The sequence below is a fragment of the Dipodomys spectabilis genome, unplaced genomic scaffold, assembly GCF_019054845.1.
Source record: "Dipodomys spectabilis isolate Male_0828 unplaced genomic scaffold, ASM1905484v1 ptg000030l, whole genome shotgun sequence".
Classification (NCBI taxonomy): Eukaryota; Metazoa; Chordata; class Mammalia; order Rodentia; family Heteromyidae; genus Dipodomys; species Dipodomys spectabilis.
In genome coordinates, this window is record NW_024870707.1 from 344,323 (window position 1) to 367,140 (window position 22,818).

At 39.6% G+C, this 22,818-nt stretch overlaps 1 protein-coding gene across 10 annotated transcripts in view; it reads right to left on the reverse strand.

The window, feature by feature from the left end:
• Phf21a (PHD finger protein 21A) overlaps nucleotides 1-22,818 on the reverse strand; it is a 208,644-nt gene that overhangs the window by 49,255 nt on the left and 136,571 nt on the right. For all 10 annotated transcript variants that reach the window (XM_042675995.1, XM_042675993.1, XM_042675991.1 and 7 more), the window contains one exon: nucleotides 936-1,133. In XM_042675995.1, the coding sequence (XP_042531929.1) occupies nucleotides 936-1,133 (198 nt within the window). The remainder of the gene's footprint in view (nucleotides 1-935; nucleotides 1,134-22,818) is intronic.

The window sequence follows — 22,818 nt, forward strand, 5'->3', positions numbered from 1 at the left end:
AAGCTAGTCCAGGCAGAAATGTGCAGAAGACTCCATCTCCAAAATACCCCACAAAAAGCTAAGGCTAGAAGGTGGCTCCAGTGGAAGAAAACAAGATGAAGAATCAAATCGAGTAAACATGAGACCCTGAGTTCAAATCCTGGTGCTGGCAAAAGGAGGTATATTAAGTATATATGTGTATTGGGGAGTGACAGCTTACAATAGTGTGAAAAGGGCATGTGGTCTCAAGGACCTAAATGAGTCCCTTCCATAATGCAGGTCAGCATCTGGAGACTAAGCTTGAAGCGTTTTCTTTAGTGAACATCACCTCCACGTGCATCCTTTGAGAGTCTCTATGGCCCCATGACCCTTACACTTTATGCTAGTTTCTAAGCTGGTAGGTAAGGTGCATTACAAAGCTTCTGTTGGCTCCAGTTTGTGCATGTAGTTCTCGTTTATGATCCCCATCAGTGTATTAGAGCACATGCATATTTTCATGAATATGGACTTAAAATGAAGATTTTTTTCTATGAATAATAAAAACAGCATCCTTAGGAATGCCTCTTTCCACCTGGTCCCAAGTGTGTCCATCTCAATTAGTTCCACGTGTAATTGCTAGGAATTCCGGAGGAAAAATTCCAGAAGGGATTGGCTCACACTGACTTTTAGAACAAGAACAAATGATCACCTCCAGACATTCAAACTAAAATTTGATTCTGTTAATAGAGAAGTGATTTTTCTTTATCACTGACTACCTTTCTTTACTTTTTAGAAAGGTAAGTTTTTTTTCCTTTTTCTCCTGGTAGTGAATTTCAACTCATTCTAATTCCAGCTACAGTCACAAGAAGTAACTAGAAAAGCTTCATTTAGTGCTAGTGGAGCTTAGGATACCCGACACAGGATCCATGAACACATCAGTGTGTGATACAGTCTTCAAGCGCCATCCACACTTTTACCTGTGAAGCAGTCAAGGTGGGAGAGGGTGCAGCTGACTGCTGGGCGTGGTGGTGGTGGTACTGCTGTAGTTGCTGTAGTGGTTGCTGCTGTGCTGTTGTTAGTTTATTTTCAGATTGTGGCAATGGCTGTATTTGGAACTTGTCTGGTTGTTCTTGCTTTACTATCAGGTTCTTCCGTAGCTGTTCGACTACTCTTTTCTATCAAATGAAGACAAACAAACAAACATCTATCAGGATATTGTTTTATCAGAAGCACAGAAATATTCAGCAATTTTATTCAACTAGTACCTTCTTATAATTAGCTTCATCAAAAACTTGTTGCATTGAAATTTTAGAGGTTCTATATTTGAGGGTTTTAAAGAACCTATCAAACATTACCATTTATATAAAATTAACAGTATATCAGAAGTAGAGATGTGGCTCAAGTGCTAGAATGCTAGCTTGGAGCTAAAAGCTCCAGGACAGCACACAGGCCTTGAGTTCAAGCCCCAGGACCAAGACAAAAAAATAAAATAAACAGTCTAAGTAGTGCTTTATATATAAAGGGAAATTGAGGCACACAGATAAAAAAGTGAAGGAGAGTTCAAATCTCTTTTCTTTTTCTGAGATAGGGTCTCTATCCATGGAGACTATGCTGGCCTTGAACTCAGAGTTCTGTCTCAGCTTTTTGAGAATTGACACTCACAGAAGCACATCACCATATTCAGGTCAAAGTTATTGACTGTAAGTTTAGCACATTAGGCCAAATGAGAAGAATGATAATAGTAGCAAATGCACAACTAAATTTTAAGCTTAGTTGATTTTTTTCCCAGCTATAAGATGTTGTGCAAATGTCCTAATTTACCTGTGTCTCAATGAGCTGATCTATAAAGTGAGTGATAACAGTATCATGAGAAATCATCATGGTTTTTATGAGTATCAAATGAACACGTATCTCGGTATGACAGTACCCATGTATGTGTGTGTATATACAAACACACACCTGAATATACAAATACAACTCAAGACCACATAATGTGAACTGAAGAATTCAGAATAATGAAATTGGAACAATATTGATTACTATTATTTTTCACATCTGATAATATAGACATAGTACGTATCTAATACGGTATAAAATCTTAAGTAGATTTTTAAAAGAAAACCATGACATCAGCAAATGCAATATAAACAACAAACATCATAGCCAAGCATTGTGGCTCACACTTGTAATCCTAGCTACTCAGGAACATGGTTCGAAGCTAGCCTGGGCAAGAAAGTCCATGAGACTCAATTCCAATTAACCACCAAAAAAGCTGGAAGTGGAGCTGTGAGTATAAAAACTCAGGGACCCAATCCTCAAACACAGTGCCCAGGTCTTAAGTTCAAGTCTCAAACACACACATACACACATGGACTCAACAACCAGACATCATAAATTCCTCTCTCTCTCTCTTCTCCCACCTCTCCCTTTCTGCCAGTCCACCAGTCCTGGGGCTTGAACTCAGGGCCTTGGTGCTGTCCTTTAGCTTTTTCACTCAAGGCTGGAGCTTTACCACTTGAGCCACAGCTCCACTTCCCAATATGTGTAGCTCTTCAGAAGAACTTCTTTGCTGGGAAGCTGTAGAAATACTTATTTAGGCAAAAATTTAGCTATATGGCATGGAAATTTTAAATTCAAGCTTCTTGAACTTACTAGGCCTTGTTCAAAGCCAAACCAATATAATTTTTGATACCTTCATTGCTGTAACAATACATCCTCCTTCCCTTCCTTTTCTGAGCTGCTGGGGACTAACCCCACGGCCTGCACGTGCAAGGCAAACACTATACCGTGGAGCTTACTAAGAGTGCCATTCATCATGGTGTAAGCTGTACAACGACAGGGACCTCTATTGTTCACAACTGCCTCAGCACTGAGTATTATGCTGCTGAGCTATGTCCTTACTCCCTACCCAGTATCCGTAAAGTGATGGGTCTGGAGACTAGCCATGGCTCAGGGAATATGTACAGACAGCAACAACCGTTTGAACCCGACTGAACTCTGACTCTCTGGTCCTGATGGCTTGAAAAACAAGCATGTGCAGCATTTCTTTTTCCTTTCCAAGTGACTTCTGCTGCAGTATACTGTTTTTGATAACAAGATTGCTATTTCTGTAACAGATTGCGGATGGAGAAAAAGAAGTTCAGTGCTAGTTGAGCTTTGTATAAAGCTTTAATAAAGGGGTAAGGGAAGCCGTATCAGCCAGATTAATTGTCAAATTCCTACTATGGCCCCAATCAACTTTACCACTCTTATTCTCTAAAGAATCCAACTCTCAACATGTTTGAACATTAAAATGCTGGCAAAATGGATTTTTAAAAACTTGAAGTCAATACAAAATACATTCTTGAGAGATTTTTATGTTGCTATTGATTCTTTTTAGACAATGAAAATATCATATAAAGGACAATTTGGGGGGAAAACGATTCTGCTATAGATTATATATCCTGCTAACACTGCTTCTTTGAATAAGTTTTGCTGTTGTTTTTTGTTTCATGAATACAGAGGTCAAAGTCTTTGCAGAATCCATTCACAGAATAATAAGAACATAAATTAAAAAGATCAAGTGCTTATGAAAGTTAACTTTCATGTGTTCAATATTCTATTTCTTAAGTGTAACAGGCAGGGAATGGAAGTACTGCATTTCCAAGGAGGCGAAGTGCTAGTGTGCTGCAGATAGTTTTGAGTCTCACGTGTAGACTTTATTGCTTGGTGCTTGCCAGAACATTTAGATGTTTAAAATGAAATAGTCATTTCAAGTTGTTTTCAGTCCTCCTCTCTCTCACACACTAATACATCAGCAAGCTGGCTAATGTGCAGTATCAGCAGCCACAGCAGCTCCAAGAACGCTTAACAACAACAACAAAACAAACTGAGGAAAGAAACCAGGAAGCAATAATACAAATGTGACACCTGACAAAAAAAAAAAAAACAAAAAAAGCAGCCATCTCCTAAACTACTGCTGAACAAAACCAGCACAGGAGTGCAGGAAACTGAGTAATTACTGTACCAGGCACACGAGGACACTGTGTTTTCCTCCTCTACAGCCATGGTGTGCTCCTGCTTAATGCCTAACTGAAGTAAACTAGAACGAAAGACCATGCCCGGGCCATTCCCGCATTACCCACAACAGCAGGCACAGCAGAGAAAAGGAGGGAGAAGGGTGCAGTGAGAGTAGTCTCCAGCCATATGGCTCGAGCAGGCGCCCACCAATCAGAACCAGAGGCAGAGTGGAGGGTGGGAGTCAAGTGAGTCACAGTGCAAGTCACAACTGTTCCTCCCAGAGCCTCAAACAAAGCCCTGGAAGCTTGCAGGGAGGGCAGGGGTGGGAGGGACCCAGACCCCAATACTAGCAAACTTACATCCATCTTTGAGGTGTGGGGAGGGGATATGAGAATCAGGGAAAGGGTTGTGCAGACTGGACACTGGTCAGAACTCCTAAGTGGGTAAAGTTTTCTTTAGGAGTTGTCTTTGGAATTCCCAAGTGTACTGCTCTGAAAAGCATGAAACCTTGTTTGCTATGTTCACCAGGTTAGAATACCACGTGCACACATGCCCAGTCGTGCATCTCTGGAGCTATGCAGTAGAAGCATGTGCTCTTTGGGAGCAGGGATAGGCTAGAAAAGGATTGCTGCTGTGCCCACGGGCAGTTTTTTCAGGCCCACAGTCCTGTCCTGGATAGTTCAGTCTTGCTCTGGCAAACACGACACTCGGAACACTTCACAGGAATCCAGATCTAGGTCAGCACCAGTTCTGGGTTGCAACGAGAGAAGACAATCAAAGCATTTCATAAATCCTAGCAAAGTGGACTTAAGCAGAGTTCTCAACAGGCCAGAACGTAGGATATCCTCTGGTCTCCCAGGAGGTAATGTACACTTTCACTCATGGCTTCTGTTGGTCATTAATAAAGGTTATACTTGAGTAAACAATCTGGTATTTTCAATGGCATTCACTTTTAAGGAGAGATTTTTGACGTAGCTAATTACCTTCGAATAATATCCTGAAGCTTTGCGAAAAGGCTGAATGAAGTTCATAAATGCCATTTGCCATTTCCCAATAAGTTTAAAGGAATTAAAAGTGAGGAAGAAACTGAAGGAGATGGGGGTGGGTGAGGAATGCTGGTAAAACGGAGGGAGAAACTTGTCTTCTTTCCTTACTGTATTTCCTATAAATAATAGACCGGTGAGGCCGGCCTCCAGAAGGGTTAGTCCCATCCCCTCCAAACCATCTGTCAGAACAAGCCCAGCCTGTAACAAGCACCAAGCCTAGATTCCCTTGACACTTGCATCATTGGGCTTCATCAAGGCTTGTTCAGGCAGAAGAGTTCACAGAGCCACTGACACTTCAAGTCACAGTTTCCAAGACAGGTAGTCACAGTGATCAATATTGTGACATCTAGCAACACTATCAACATGCTCAAATGACACCAGGACAGATCTGGAAGGAAAATATAGAACAAGACTCCCAATACAGCAGAATATGGGTTCATGCTGGTTTCTCAAGTCAATGGCTCCAACCAAGTTCCATGGCCATGATCAATAAAGAGATAGAAATGGAGGGGTAGTCCCCAGCCTTCCCTCAATCCAGCCACCAATCTGGTATTCCCAGTAGGATCTGCAGTACAGTGTCGCTTAGCATGTGCAGGCCCTGGGGTTAGTTCCCAGCCCCTCAGGAAAAGCAGCAATAAACCCCTTACTTAATGCAGTGGGAGAACTGCAGTGAAGTTACTGGAGAGTGTTCTAAGGGAAATTTTAATGTAAGAGGAGGTATACTGGTGAGTAGGTATCAAAATATTCTCAGTGAAAACTAGTTGCATTTTTTTTTCATCTTATAAGATACTAGGTACTCCAAACTCACTGAGGTTGGGTTAGAATTAGATAAAGAGCTCCTGTCCGTTTTAAACTTTTTTTTTTTTTTTTTAAATCCTGGGGCTTGAACTCAGGGCCTAAGTACTGTCCCTTAGCTTCTTTGTGCTCAAGGCTAGCACTCTATCACTTGAGCCACAGCACCACTTCTGGCTTTGTCTGTATAATTTATTGGCGATAAGAGGCTCATCGATTTTTTTCTGCCTGGGCTGGCTTTGAACTGCTATCCTCAGATCTCAGCTTCCTGAGTAACTAGGATTACAGGCATGAGCCACTAGCACCCAGCTCATTTTTAACCATTTTTAAAAAGGGATATATTCTTTTTGTTTGGTGCTGGTCCTCGGACTTCAACTCAGGCCTGGGCACTGTCCCTGAACTTTTATGCTCAAAGCTACCACTTGAACTGTCACAGCTCCACTTTCAGCTTTTTTTTTTTTTTTTTTTTCCAGTCATGGGGCTTAAACTCTGGCCCTGGGTACTGTTCCTGAGCTTTTCAGATCAAGGCTAGTGCTTTACTACTTTGAGCCAAAGTGCCACTTCCAGTTTTTTCTGGTGGTTAATTCGAGATAAGAGTTGTACTGTTCTGCCCAGGGCTGGCTTTGAACAGAGATCCTCAGATCTCATCCTCCTGAGTAGCTAGGATTATAGGTGTGAGCCACCAGTGCCTGGCTACGTTTTCACCTTTTTTTTCTTTTTGATACTGAATTGGAGAGAAGAGTGATGTGAGCTGTGAGTTTTTCTGCCACTGCTGGCTTTGAACCATGATCCCCAGATTTCAGCCTCCTGAATAAAGGTAGGGTGAAAGGTGTGAGCCATCAGCTCCTAGCTGGGATATAGTCTTTAAAAATACCCTTTTTCTCTGGCATTGAGTTTGAACTCAGGGCTCTACACTTGCTAAGCAGATGCTCTACCACTGAGCCATGCCTCCAGTTAATATCTGCTTTCCTTTTTTTTTTTTTTTTCTGGAGTCTCACATTTTTTTCTACAATCATTATCTCCTATTAGGGATGGGGAACATTCCTCAGGCCATATAAGGCCTATACACATAGATGTATATGATGGGATACACACACACACACACACACACACACACACACACACACACACACACACACACACACACACACACACACACACACGTTTCTTCTCAGGTACCTGTGCCTACACTGATAATTTTTTTAAGGACCATGATTATAAATAGCCAAATGGCCCTTGGCAGAAAAAAGGTTCCTTACCCGTGATTAGGGTGAGTTGCACATGCTGTCTTGATTTTGAGATTTAGAGAGAATTATTTTTAAGCTTCTCAATGTGTCAGAAAATTTCTCACAGCAATATAAATCAACTGAGGAGCAGCAACAGTTCATATTACCAGAGCTTTTTCCAATGAAGTTCAAAATTCTCTGCATGGATGTTTAACAGATGGTAGAAAATACATGTCATAGTATTGATTAGACAGACTTCGGTTTTTTTTTTTTAATAAAAAAATTCTTTTGGGTTTGCTCATCTTTCAACACACACACACTCACACAAACACACACAGGAATTTGTATCAATGGCTTTCACAACCCATCTCCACAGGAGATTAGACTTTTCATCCATATCAAAGGGATTTATACTCCATCTCTATAGGGGATTACATTCTTTATTTACTAGCTTGATTGAAATGCAGTTTGCATATTTCTTGTTCAGTTCATTCATACTCTAAACAAGTAAACATGGCCCTGCCTTATCCCCTGATTTGATATGTATCACTATAAAACACTGTTAATAGTACTATAGTCAATCTCTGTCTACATCGAGGGGCTCTTCTAGGAACTTGGGGACTGCCTTTAATTTGTAACAAACAGGAAGAGGTGTAGCTGTGATACTCAATAAAGATGTGTCCCCTGGAGAATTACAAATCCCAAAGTGTAGCATACGACGCTGGGGTTACTAGGGATATAGCTTAGGAGTAGAGCATTTGCCTAGTGAGTGGAAAGCTCTGGTTTGATACCCAGCACCATAATAAATAAAGACAAGCAAGCTGGGGCCAAACAGTACAAGCAGACTATAAAGGAACACTGCATCCTCAAAATGGTGGCTGTTAAAATATATTTCTCTATAATAAAAGACCAAGGAGGCCAAAGTCAGAAACCACTTGGCACATTTAAGTTTTCTATAGTTAAGCTTTCTACATGTATATACTGTATTGTCCTCTTTGCTTCAGAAAAATGTTCAGGATCAAATGAACTAAACACAGAGAGGGCTTAAGAAACTGTCAAGGGCCATGTGAAGAAGGGATGATAATCAATGCTATGAATTCTAACTTCAGAGCAAGAGCTAATTACTTTGATTTCCAATATCAATTACATTTCAGTCACTTAATTTTTAAATATCTAAACAAATATTTTGTTTTATTTTATTTATTTTTTGGTCAGTCGTGGGGCCTGAACTCTGGGTCTGGGCGTTGTCCCTGAGCTCTTTAGCTCAAGGTGGGTGCTCTGTCACTTGAGCCACAGCGCCACTCCTTAATCAAACATTTTAATGTTAGTACTAAGAACCACCTTTGGCTTTGTGGTTTTGTTGTTTTGAGAACTGCAAAAAAAAATTAAAAATAAAAGAAATAAAAAACCTACTACAGTATTAAAGGGAATGTTACCTGTCACTGTTTTTTAAATCTCAGGAACTGAACATATTATAGGATATATTCTTGTGTAGAATTCTATGTACATCCCAGATTTATTTATTTAGTTCTCTTCCCTTTTTTTTTTGTTGGCAGTGGGGTTTGAACTCAGAACCTTGTGCTCCTGCTCAGTTTTTGGCTCACTGCTAGTACTCTACCACTTGTACAATACCTCCACTTGCAGCTTTTCCTGGTTAATTGGAGATAGCCTCAGATTTGTCTGCCTCAGCTGCTTTTCAATTGAGATTCTCAGCTCTTGGCCTCCTGAGTAGCTAGGCTTACAGGCATGAGCCACCAGCGCCCGGCTCTGGTTTTCTCATACCTCGATGGCAGTTCATAATTCTGAGTACATAAAATGCATCTTCAATATAAATGCAAACTGGTCCAGCAAAGACCTGAGCTACAATAGCAAGGACAGATGATGAAATGAACAATTTAGCTGCTTGTTAACACAGAAAAGTAGCTTACTATGTCTGTGCCCCAATCAGCTATGATATGGGAGCTATTAGTTTGTGAATTAAGCTCCAGTTAAGCAAGATACATGTCCCTCTATAACTATGTTTACAAAAGACTGCCGCATACACCCCAGCCTGTTATCCAGCACTCCAGGGATCTCCTGCACAGCTTGAAAGGCAGCATCACCTTGTACGTATTGGAGTTGTCTCATACACTACTGAAATTCTCTCATTCCTCTGCCCCGAAGCTGCTTTGGTTTTCCTGACAGTAGAACTACGATTGGAGATGGCTGCATGGTAGCTGACCCTTTATAAGTCAGATATGAAAATACAATTTTAGTGTCATGAAGATCCTAAAATGGAGATGGGAAAAGGAGGAACAAGACAAAAAACAAAACAAAAACCCTGCTATCATTTTATGGAACCCTGCTCAAATCAAATAGGCTATTTGCCTGTTCAAAGTCTTTGGAGCTATGTGATAAAGAAGCCCCCTATTTACACAAATACAAGACAGAAAGTCAGATGCTAGAAGAGGGACTGTAATAGATTGTGTGTGTGTGTGTGTGTGTGTGTGTGTGTGTGTGTGTGCGCGCACGCGTGCACGTGCTGGTGCTGAGCTTTTGTGTTCAAGGCTGGCACTCTGCCACTTGGAGTCAGAGCTCCACTTCTGGCTATTGGGTGGGTAATTAGAGATAAGAGTCTCATGGACTTTCTTTCCTTGGGCTGGCTTTGAACCATAATCTTCAGATCTCAGCATCCTGAGTAGCTAGGATTATAGGCATAAACCACTGGTACCCAGCATGTAATAGATTATTTAATGAAATTTATGAAGAATACATCTACTAATGATTTATCAACTAAGACATAGATTGTCCTTAATCCTGCAGTTTTTTTCTTAAGAGAGAGCAAAGGCAACAATATTAAAACTTTAAAAATATTAAAAAAACTAAAACAATATCTTATATGAGGCACTACACAAGATGTAGGGGATATTCAGTGATAAATTATTTTCCTTCGGTTTAAACAAAAGTTACACTTATAAACCATTAAATACTGCCTTTAGAATGGAAAAGTATTTTAACAAAAGTATTATCCTAAGTGTGATATTCTTTTTTGTTGTTGTTGTTGGTCCTAGGGTTAACTCTGGGCCTGGGTGCTGTCCCTGAGCTCTTATTTGCTCAAGGCTAGTGCTCTACCACTTGAGTCACAATGCCACTTCTGCCTTTTTCTGCGATTAATTGGAGATAAGAGTCTTGTAGCCTTTCATGCCCCAACTGGCTTTGAACCGTGATTCTCAGATCTCAGCCTCCTGAGTAGTTAGGATTATAGGCGTGAGTCACCAGTGCCCAGCCTGTATGATACTCCTGATATTTAAAATCTACTATTTATAATGGTAACAAAAACATTTAAAAGATCCTAAAGCTACTGAATGAACACCTCTTCATTTCACTAAATATTCATAATTATGGTAGCTGAATTTATCACCAAATATTTGTTACAATTAAAGAGAAAAGTGTACAGTGGCATTACTTTTTTTTTTTTTTTGCCAGAACTGGGGATTGAACTCAGGGCCTGGGCACCATCCCTGAGCTTCTTTTGCTCAAGGCTAGCACTCTACTACTTGAGCCAGAGCACCACTTCCAGCTTTTTCTGTTTATGTAGTATTGAGGCATTGAACTCAGGGCTTCGTGTATGGTAGGCAAGCACTCTACCACCAAGCCACATTCTCAGCCTTCACTTTACTTTTTTTTTTTTTTTTGGTCCATTATGGGACTTGAACTCAGGGCCTGGGCACTATCATCAAGCCTCTTTGTGCTCAAGGCTAGTGCTCTACCACTTAAGCGATGGCACCACTTTCCAGTCTTTGAGTTATTAATTGGAGATAAAAGTCTCACAGGGACTTTTCTGCCCAGGCTGGCTTTGAACCATCCTCAGATCTCAGCTTCTTGAGTAGCTAGGATTATAGGCATGAGCCACCAGCACCTGGCCCTCAATTTACTTTCTAACAAGACCTTCACAAAATAATTTAGAGGTTGCAGTCCCTTCCATCACCATCTCTGTAGCCTGCTGAAATGACAGATGGTTAACTTCTAGTGGATGTGTCTTCGAAAACATGTGACACAAGATGATCTGCACAACTCTGTATTTATCCTAAGTTTCTGCATCACAAAGAAAAACCTGAACTTATCCTTCAGAATTTCAGAGTAAGGTGGTTGTCCTGTTTTAAATTGCTCATGCTAGAAGTTTTATTAAAAAGAGAGATCCAATAATAAAGTAGAAACATGTGACTAATTTCTTAATGAATAAAATGCATATGCTTTCTCCTCCACTCTTCATTCACTCCTTATAAGCTTATTGTAGTATTTAGATTGAACCCTGGGCCTCATACATGTTAGGTAAGTGTTCTACCACTGTCCATTTTGCTTTTAGAAAACAAATACAGGCACTGTTGTATAGTAGAAATAATGTATGGGGTCAAAAAATCTACATTCTATTCTCTTATCTGTCACTAAATAATATTCATGACGAACAAGTTATTTAGCCAATTTAGTCAAGTTTCTCTACCCAGTCTCTAACAATCTCATCTGTTAAGATTTTATGTATTGGAATAGCAAGAATGCAACCCGGTGATTGTGAATATTTTTTTCTCTATAGCACTGTACACAAAACACTCAGTGATGATCATGACACAACACAGGACCTAAGTTACTAATGAATAGTTAAACAGGGTGCCACTGGCTCACTCCTGTAATCCTAGCTACTCAGGAGGCTGAGATCTGAGGATTGTGGTTCAAAGCCAGCCTGAGCAGGAAAGTCTGTGAGACTCTTATCTCCAAGTAAGCACCAAAAAGTCACCAAAAAGTAGAGCAAGAGGTAGAGTTCTAATCTTGCACAAAAAAGCTCAGGGATAGTGGCCAAGCAGAGTCCAAGACTGGCCAAAAAAAAAAAAAAAAAAGTTCATTCAGGGGTTACATCAATGTGTAAACAAATGACTACATTTTGCCTGAATAGTAATTTAATGATTACCTATTACTAGACAGGTAACACACATGAATGAGCAGGCCAGGTATATGACAGGAAGCAATGGAATAAGGTCATCTAGAGAGGAACTGTGTGTGTGTGTGTGTGTGTGTGTGTGTGTGTGTGTGTGTGTGATGTCCTTCCTGGGGCTTGAACTCAGGGAACTGTGTGGTGTGTAGTGTGTGTGTGTGTGTGTGTGTGTGTGTGTGTGTGTGTGTGTGTGTGTGTGTGTGTGTGTGTGTGTGTTATGTCCTTCCTGGGGCTTGAACTCAGAGAACTGGGTGCTGTGCCTGAGCTTTTGTGCTCAAGGTTAGTGATCTACTACTTTGAGCTACAGTACCATTTCTGGAATTTGGGTAGTTAATTGGAGATAAGAGTTTCATGGATTTTCTTGCCTGAGCTGGCTTTGAACCATGATCCTCAGATCTCAGCCTCCTGAGTAGCTAAGATTACAAGTGTTAGCCACCAATGCCCACCTAGGAACTGGCTTTTTTAAATGTACTACTGAATAAATTGCTTTTAACAATTTTTTTGTGAGTCAAAGTACCTTTGCTTTTAGGTAAAATGAAGGGTTTACAAACTTTCAACCAAGGACAGTAATTACATTCATTGAATTGTAGTTACTAGGATATATAGAATGGAATTACACATTACTTAGAAAAATTTTCGACAATGGGAGGTGAGTCAAAAAGGATTTTAGATAACTAGAAAACTCAAATGACCTGTGGTAAATCTTAATTTTACCATAGTGATTAGTATACAAATATAAATCTAAAAAGCCAGTTATCAACAGAAATGAGAAGATGTGGCAAGATAAAATATCTGTGGCTAAGAGACAGAAAAGTATATACAAAATATAAAGGTGAGAATGAAAACTTTGGAAATTACATGTTCTACTTTAATAAAACAGCCATAAGTGGGGCTGGGAAGGTGGCTCAGTGGTAGAGCGCTTGCCTTGCATGCCTGAGGCCCTGGGTTCGATTCCTCAGCACCACATAAGAAAAAAGAAAAAAGCGGAAGTGGTGCTATATAGCTCAAGTGGTAGAGCGCTAGCCTTGAGCTGAAGAGCTGAGGGACAGCGCCCAGGCCCAGAGTTCAGGCCCCACGACTGGACCCAAAAAACAAACAAACAACAACAAAAAAAACAACCATAAGTACCTGGAAGATAATTTCACCTCTTCTCATGTAAAACCATTATAAGTTTCTTTACTACTGAGTCTTGCTGTCTCTAGGACTAGAGAAAGCAACCATACAGGAGAGGTTTGAAAAATGAATACTTTGTTGAAGCTGCCCAGGGAATTACCGTAAGCAAGGTGCAATCATCAAACCTGGACTTCAACCAGACACTTAAAACTAATATCCAACCATTTCTTGTTGTTGCCTCAAAGTATTTGGTGGTTTCAAAATCATTTAATTTACATGATTAGGGGGAAAAAAAGGATTCGTGTTATAACCATATGGATGACTTAATCATTTTTCAAAATTCTACTGAGTGAACTCCAAATGAAAAATGATGGTACTATTTACCACAAATATTTCCCTAGTAATGCAATTTTCAGTAAGTTACATGTTTTGCAGTACTGTACACTTGTAAAATTTCACACCTAAATAAGATTTTCACCATTATGTAGGATGGATTAAGGCAACAGATTTGGTAACAATTTGATTTACATGGTGAAACTGAGGTATATATTAATGATAAATCATCAAAAGTTAGTTATCTGAGAGTAAAATGGGGCTGAGATTATGGAATCTCTGTCCCCTAGAAGACTAGTCTAAATGGAACTGTTCACCGAACAGAACTCTGGAGCTCTTTTCTAGGCACCAACTCCTTCCGGGCTGACAAGAGGCCATTCCAATAGAGTTGTTTTTTCAGTTTTTGTTGTTTGTTTTTTTGTCGGTCATGGGGCTTGAACTCTGGGCCTGGGTGCTGTCCCTGGCTGTTCAGCTCAAGGCGAGCACTCTATCACTTGAGCCACAGAGCCACTTCTGGTTTTCTGGTGGTTAATTAGAGATAAGAGTCTTATGGGCTTTCCTATCCAGGCTGGCTGTGAACTGCCATCCTCAGATCTCAGCCTCCTGAGCAGCTAAGATTACAGGTGTGAGCCACTGGCACCTGGCTTCCAATAGTCTTTTTTTTTGCCAGTCCTGGGGCTTGAACTCAGGGCCTGAGCCCTGTCCCTGAGCTTCTTTTTGCACATGGCTAGCACTCTACCACTTAAGCCATAGCACCACTTCTGGCTTTTTCTGTTTACGTGCTACTGAGGAATTGAACCCAGGGCTTCATGCATGCTAGGCAAACACTCTACCACTAAGCCACACCCCTAGCCCTTCAATAGAGTTTTAAAGGAGTAAGTCATAGTGAACTTTACCAGTCATTAATATAAAGCTGGATTTAAAATGTTTGATTTGCTAACAGATTTATCTTACTGCCATGAAAATTATATTGCAGGCCATGAACTAGTAGATCGTGCTCATAATCCTAGCTACTCAGGAGGCTGAGATCCAAGGATCACGAGTTGAAGCCAACCTAGGTAAGGAAGTCCATGAAACTCTTATTTCCAACCAACCACTAAAAAGCCAGAAATGGAGCTGTGCTTAAGTGTAGAGTGCTAGCCATGAGCAAAAACTCTGAGGGAGAGTGCCCAGGCTCTGAATTCAAGCCCCAGCACTGGCACAAAGAAACAAACAAAAGAACCCTCTCACTACATTGCTATTTTTCTTCAAAACACAGAGCACAGATGATCTATGTCAAGATGCAAAGAGGATGGGGTAGTAACATTAGACACCTCACAGAGAGGTTTTAAATCAGCCTCCATGCTTTCAGAACTGCTGCTAGAAATCCTGCAGCCCCTCTTCCACGATCATGCAAGACAAGGGCTCAGTCAGTAGGACTGCTGTGCAGTGACACAGCCATCACTTCTGCTTAGTCTCCAGGCTTAACATACAGGATGCTGAATTTACTTATCTCAGTAGGCAGTGCACAGCCTCACCAAAAGTGGTTGTGTTTTAGGCTCTGTAAGTACAAGATGTCAGGAGTTTTGTTGTTGTTGCATCATTCAGCAGTACCTTATTCCAACTCCATGCTGAACTGGCAGAAGCACTAAGTCAACTCAGCTCTGCTTCGTTTGTCCTTCAGATGTCCTAATAGCAGGACAACTTGGCAACACACATCAGCAGTGTGACAGTGGTAACACAGATTTGTCCAGTCATTATACTCTTTGAATGTCTCCTTAGTCCTTTCCTGTCTTTGCCCCTCCCCTCCACGGTTTCCTTTAAATATGTCCGTGATATTCTTAATCGAAGGACGTAAGGATCTAACTCTATCTTGAGCTCCATCTTGTGTATAATTTCAGTGCTATATGGAAATCTCTGGGAGAAAGACCTAATTCTCCAGATGGTACCTGAGGCCTCTACAGTCTTCTTAGCTTAGATGCTCCAAATGAATCCAGGATTGGGGGAATAGCAGTGTATCTCAGTGGTAGAACAGATGCTTACCATGCTCAAGGCTCAAGGTTTGATCCTCAGCACCACAAAAATATAAATAAACATAAACATAATAAATAAACTATCCCATTGGTTTAAGGATGGCTGTGAGGGCAAATGTGATATACCTGCTTGAGGACAGAGCAGGACTGTTTGCTGTCTGATAGACACAATGAAATAAACCTATTCATGTAGGCTGTCGGATTTCTGCTAATGGGGGGGAGGGGCACTGAAAGAAAATGGAACAAATGGAGTAGAAAAGATGAAGTGACACAAAAGTCCAGAGTATAGCAAGCAGATTTTCTTGGTTGTTGAAGGTGCTCTTTTCCGAACGCAGGCTTCCACGAACAGGGAGGAATCCTTCCTTTGCAGGGTGCATACCCATACCTATACCTCACAGGGTGTTTATTTGTGTGACAGTTATACTGTCATAATTTTAGATGGTTAAACCTCTGCTCCAAGGGTTTACAAAAGATCAGAGCACTTGTCACTCTTGGTGCAGGTAGAGGGAGATAGAGTGGCTGAGCAGTTCATTTTTCTTTATAATTACACTCCATTAACCTTCCACATGAGAGCTCCCCTGTGCTTTCATACCGGCAGCACCGACTGGCTGCATTTGATAAGGCTCTACAGTCTGCACGACCAGCACATGCAACAAAAGGAATGCTTTAATACTGCAGACTTAAGCAGAAGCTGAACATAGCTCTGTTACTTACCGGTACACATACTCAGTTCAATCATACATGTAGAGACAGAAACAAACCCAAAGCATAAAGTTGGAATCCAGTGAACAAACCACAGGAGCTTATTCAACCATGTGTGATTTGAAAATCTTCTGGTGATCTTCATAGAATTAACCTCCCATAACCAATTTATTATTATTTTAACCTTTGATAATGCAGCATCCTCTAATACATACAGAACACAGTAGTTGATATACTAGAGTGACACAATCCCTGGGTACTCTGGCTTACAATTAGATCACACTGGCATCTACAAACTGTGTGTTCTGTAGGTAATTTTACTTGTTGAAGTATTTCTCTTTATGTATTGCTCAGTAAGTCACTTAGAAAACAGACTGATTAAGACCTAGTATTCAGTCTACTATCTTTCTTGACAATGGCCATGTAAATGATGTCCCTTTTTCAGAGGAACAGGGAGGGAGAGAGGAGGAGGAAGGAAGAAGGGGGGGGAGGGAAGGAGAGTGAGAGAAGTATAGAGAAAGACAGACAGACAGATAGACATAAATTGACTGATTCAGACCTTTTCCATGAATAATACAGTTTTCAATGCAGTGGCTAGAATATGACTTTTCCTATACACAAAGAGAGATTAGTGTATTTCTATCACTAGCAAAGGTTAGGTGAACTTGCTTCAGCAGATAAAATGAAAGCCAATTTGGGAAGTAGGTGCTCGCACAATTAATCTTGAATAGGATACCAATTATTTAGGAAACAAAAGATAGCTATATTTATATCTCTGCCTTAACCAATGGCATTCATGACCCTTACAGCACCTCATAATAAGGCTTCCCCCACGATGGCCTGTGTTTCTAACCACAGTAATATAAGGAAAGTCAAACAATTATCCTAACAATGCTGCTCACTACTAACTTACTTTTTTTGGACACAAATGTTATGAAGATGTCAGTTTATGATGTAACAGAATCTGATAATCAGAAAATTAAAGGAACTCAAGTGGTATATTCTCACTCATCAAGTGCCATATTTAAAACACTTACAGAAATTTAAAATTATCATAAAAATCTTGGTTTTGAAAATTAGTGAGATGCTAATACTTCTAAGAATGTTTGGCAGAAAAACATTTATTTATATTTATATTTCAAAGATGGGTGATTAGATCTGAGAATCCAATATAGCCTTCATTTTTCCTAAGTTTGTTGTATGAAACTAAGACTTTTCATGGATATTTTTCATTTGCTTAATGCCATTACAACTTACACACTAGATATTTTTATGACACTTACCACCACAGTATTTCTCTTTTATTTTTAATTTTTTTTTAACTCTAGATGGTGTTCTATCACTTGAGCCATGCTTCTAGTCCTTTTTGGCTTTAGTTATTTTCAGACAGGGTCTTGCTCTGGTCTTGTCTTAGACTATAATCCTTCTGCCTGTAATCCCACATGGCTGAAAGTATAGATTGGAGCCTCCACATCTGGCTTGTTTGTTGAAATAGGGATCTAACTAATGTTTTGCCTGGTATAGCCTTGAACTGTGATTCTCCTGATATCATTTTAAAAATATGTTTTCCTTAACCCAAATATAAAATGTCCATTTGTAATGAAAAGGCTTATACTTCTTATAAACCTACTTCCTAAGCCATTACCTTAATACTTTCTTGTGGGGCATTACATGTTGGGGGCTTCAGCAGAATGACACTGAATGAATGAGCGTATGCCAAAAGATAAAGCCAGCTCATGTCTATATGAACCAGCTCCTCAAAGCGCCGCTTTCTTTAGTGCTCACATCCAGTAACAATGGGATTTCTCCTCTACCTAACAACACAGGGTTTTCATTTCTCAATGAATAGAATTTCTTTCGTTAAATGCTTGTTTCCAGCCTTTCGAGGGCAGAAGGATTAAAATTCCACTCTCCACAACCATGTTAAGGATCAGGCGAAAGCCAGTCTACCTGGTCCGGATGTGTCGCTTTGACTCATTGTTGGACCATCTGTTTATGTGTGCTGCTTGTCTCAGCGTACAAATCAACCTGCTGCTGGGCAGACCTGCCTCATGCTGCAAACTCATTCTGCAATTTCAACCTTCCTCACCAGCAATAGGTCCTCTTATCAGAATCTAAAACTACCACTTCAATCAACTAGAGGCAGACCTTATTCTACTGCTCCTGTACAAAAGAAATGATACACCACAGGCCCGTGTACAAACAGGTCATCTCTGAACACTGGGCTGGTGAGGGAGGAAGCACCACGGTTTCACTCCTATCAAAACATTTTAGTAGGATCAGCAGCAATCAGTTGCTACCCTGGCATATACATGAACTACTGTGGAGAGAGGCTAAAAAGATTACTGAATCCCAGAGGACAAGAGGATGAACTGCAAATACAACCACTCTGGTCGTCTTTGTTTTAAAGACTGGTAACTTATTCATAGCTGGTTCCCATCTGTGTCATTAGCACACAGATTTAATGCAGTATTATGGAAGGTTCTCAGAATACCCTTTGAATCATCCACAACTATCAATTTGCTTGCTGTTTTGCATGCACTTTGCTAATCACTCTCTCATCTTAATTTTGAAAGGATGCTAAAATTATGAATAGAGTGGTGGGCAGAATCAGGTTGGAAGACAATATGTGACGAGCAGGCCTACTGTGCAAAGAGTATTATAGATGTGGTTAAATACTATTACAAAAAAGTTTATATGCTTTTTCTTTAGGAAGGTATAAGTGTATTTCAGGAGATAGAAGCTGTACCCGCAAAAGAATGATTACACAGTAAAATAAGCAAAATTATTACAGGAGGGGGCTGGGAAGGTGGCTCAGTGGTAGAGCGCTTGCCTTGCATGAATGAGACCCTGGGTTTGATTCCTCAGCACCACATAAGCAAAAAGAAAAAAGCCAGAAGTGGCGCTGTGGCTCAAGTGGTAGAGCGCTAGCCCTGAGCTAAAGAGCTGAGGGACAGTGCCCAGGCCCAGAGTTCAGGCCCCACGACTGGATACCCCCCACAAAAAATTATTACAGGATTTAAAAACCTATGTAAACTGAGAAGAAAGGAATAAACAGAGGGAGCAAGTCACAAATAGAAGCCTGGGAGGATGTATATATTAAGTGATGTTTCACCCAAGGAATCTTTTTTAAAAATATGTGCTATGTCTTTAAAGTTCAAAGCAGGGATAGGACAAGCACCTCAAGGAACAAAGTGCTTGCTAGCACATGCAAGGTCTAGGTTCAATCCGCAATACCACAGGAACAAAAACAAAAACCCAAACAACTATGGACTATCAATAATAATTCAAACTTACTTGGAAAAATGGAATAATCACGCGGGCTATTATAAGACCTTATAGGCTATTATAGGAAAGGTAAAAGCAGGTAAATTAACATGTCCTCAAATGAAAAAACATGCTTATCGGACCATTAAGATTGACTTCTTTACATGTAAGAAAACTGAAAATAGAACACAGAATAAATCCATCTTGTTTCCAACAAAGGCACTTGAAAACACAAGCTTATTTTGCAAAAGAAATTCTAAAAATCAATCCATAGAGGACAAAAATGTACAATTTGGAAGGAGTTACTGGACTGATGGCTAGAAGAGGAAGTGGTATGTGGATAATGTGTAGAAATACAACTAAAAACAGATTTGAAAGGACCAAGTACTATCTTATTTACTCGGTGACGATGGACTGCGAACTTCATGAGAATTTTTACATCTTAGAGAGTGAGAAATTCATCATGTGTCATTCTGTTCAAGCTCCTCCAGTCTCCAATACTCAGAAGCATCTTTACCTTGCTCCTAAAGTTTAGTCCCACAGCAGTGCACAGGAAGCTCATCCTAGGCACTGTGCTAGGGGAAACTAACAGTCTTCTGCAAGACTAGAAGCACTATGACATCTACTCAACAATTAGCAGTGTTTCTAGTCTTAGGAAGCAGACATTGATAAATGAAAATAATGATCTGGGAGAGAGTCTAATTTTCAAATTGACTATAAAGTTGTGGTTAGTGTTAACCCTCTCAATCGCTAGATACTTGCAAATAAATGAAATAATTTAAATAAAAGCACCAGTAAAATTAAAAAGGAAGGCAGCAAACTGCAAAAAAAAAAAAAAAAGAAAGCAACATATTTAGTATGAAGAAACTGCTACATCATTTCCCATACTATGCTATGAAAACAAATTATTCACAATTCTATACTATATGCCAAGGAACACAGTGTTACTTAGAAATACATTCTTTTGCCTTCAGATACAAAATCAGTGAAATCCTACCTCTTATCTAGGTCTCTCTCTTCATGATATAATACTTGTGACACCTCTAAATTCAGTGCTAAAAATGACCATTAGTTAGCTGAGATATGAAACTAAAGATAAGTGAGCACACAATTACAAAAAAAAACTAAGAGTCAAGCTGTGCATGTTTTTCATTTCATGTTTATCTTTTGAAAAGTAGCAGAGATTTAAAACTGACCAAAATCCCAGTAAAAGTGCTAAAGTCTAATGATGATTTTAGTCTAGTCCTTCTAAAACATTTCTTTTATGATATATACTTGTATATGTCAATTTTCACTATTTCACTGTCAGAAATATCTAATGTCATTTTCTCTGTTCCGTACTATGTTAAAAATAAGAATTTGACATTCTAAACTTTGAGTAATTCCACATCAGTAGATCAAACAAATCTTAATTATAAAGCAGATAAAGAATACTCTGGCATTTATTAGCATAACTGTTTCAAAAGCAGAAACATCACAGAAAACTAAGGAGAAAAAAAATTAAAGCTATATGTGGTTCTAGTAGAGAAGCTGAAGGGAATGTAGAAATCTAAAAACCACTAAGGTAAACTTAAAGATTCTGTGACTGCTAACAGGGTAAATGGAAGTGGGGCCATAAGATATTCTGTTATGATCCACACCTATAATCTTAGATCTCAGAAGATCGAGATAGAAGCATCTCTAATTCTCAAAAGAGAGATGTTTTGTCACTAGGTCTAATGACAGAACATAGATTTTACCATACCAACAAATTTATATTCTAATAAATCACTGCCATGTGTTAACTGTAAACCATATGAGATAAAGCCACATTCATTTAACCTAGGAAATAAATAACAAAATTAATAATGGAAGCCTAAGCTGTAGTGACTAATTGGTACTTCTGCCCCGGTACCACAGCTTGGAGAGACCAGCTAATAGCATGATGAAGAAAACAAAAACATTGCTGGCTAATGTTGTATTTTTATGTAAGAATAGAAAAGGGATTAACTACATTTTTTCTTTTTCTTTCTGATGCTTACATTTCAAAAAATTCCATTAGTATCTTGCCAGATTTTCACGAGAAAAGCTGCACATATCAGAGTTAACTAGTATGATAGGCCATGGGAGAATAAAACCAATAAGAAACCTTTCTGTTCTGCACTTCACAGGGCTGTCACTCGTACTAGAAAACGTCACTTTGAAGCCCTGTTTGCATTCCATTTTTAACTAGAGGGAAGAGGATGGAGGTCTTTGGTTTCTATGACAACCCAGATGGGCCATAATACAAGATACTTACAAATGTTCAATTGCAGGAATGCCAAATCAAATTAAGGCAGAGTTAGCACTACTTCATAAAAACTAGATAGGGGAGAAAACAAAATACTTATGGCAAAATGATGCCATTTCTAGAAGTGCTTCTGAAGGGTTTCATGAGAAAATATAAAGAAAAGAGTGACTATTTTTAGTTAAAGCAAATAAATGGTAAAACTAATAGATAAAACTAAAGCTCCAATTTACATGAGTAAATGCTTTCATTAAAATTTGACTGCTGGAAAATTACTACCTCACTTAATGTTTAAAAAAAAAATCCCTCCAAAATAACAAGAATTTCATTAGTGATTTAAATCATTACATCTGGCACACTAGTCTGGGTTTTAGTAGCGCTCATTTAAGTAACTTTTTCCTTTGCTCCATCCTCATGATTTGTTTCTATAACTGGCCTTCCGAAGTAGAGTACACCATCCTCAAAATAATTACAGAATGGCCATCGCTTCGGAAAGAAACACACTTGTAACTTGTACTTACTACAACTTGTGAAATTTATTAGCTCTCTGGACTGTAATCCTAGCTACTTAGGAGGCTGAGATCTAAGGACTGCAGTTCAAAGTCAGCCCGGCAAGGAAAATCCATGAGACTCTTATCTCCAATTAACCACCAGAAAGCTGGAAGTAGAGCTGTGGCTCAAAGTGGTAGGAGTACTAGCCTTGAGCAAAAAAGCTCAAGTACAGCACCCAGGCCCTGAGTTCAAAAGCTCCATGACTGACAAAAAAAAAAAAAAAAAGTAAAAAGAAAAAGAAAAGAAATGTATTAGTTCTTTATCATTTATTAGCCCTACCACATCTTTTTTTTTTTTTTAACAGTTTTGGGGCTTAAACTTAGGGCCTGGATGCTATACCTGAGCCTCTCTATGCTCAAAGCTAGTGCTCTACCACTTGAGCCACAGTGCCACTTCCAGTTTTTGAGTGGTTAATTGATAAGAGTCTCATGGGGCCTTTACCACCCGAGCTGGCTTTGAACCGTGATCCTCAGATCTCAGCCTCCTGGGTAGGGGTAGGATTACACGCATGAGCCACTGGCATCCGGCCTCTTTCTATTTTGAAATATGATTTGAAGAACAGCTCATAGCAAACACTTCTTTCTAG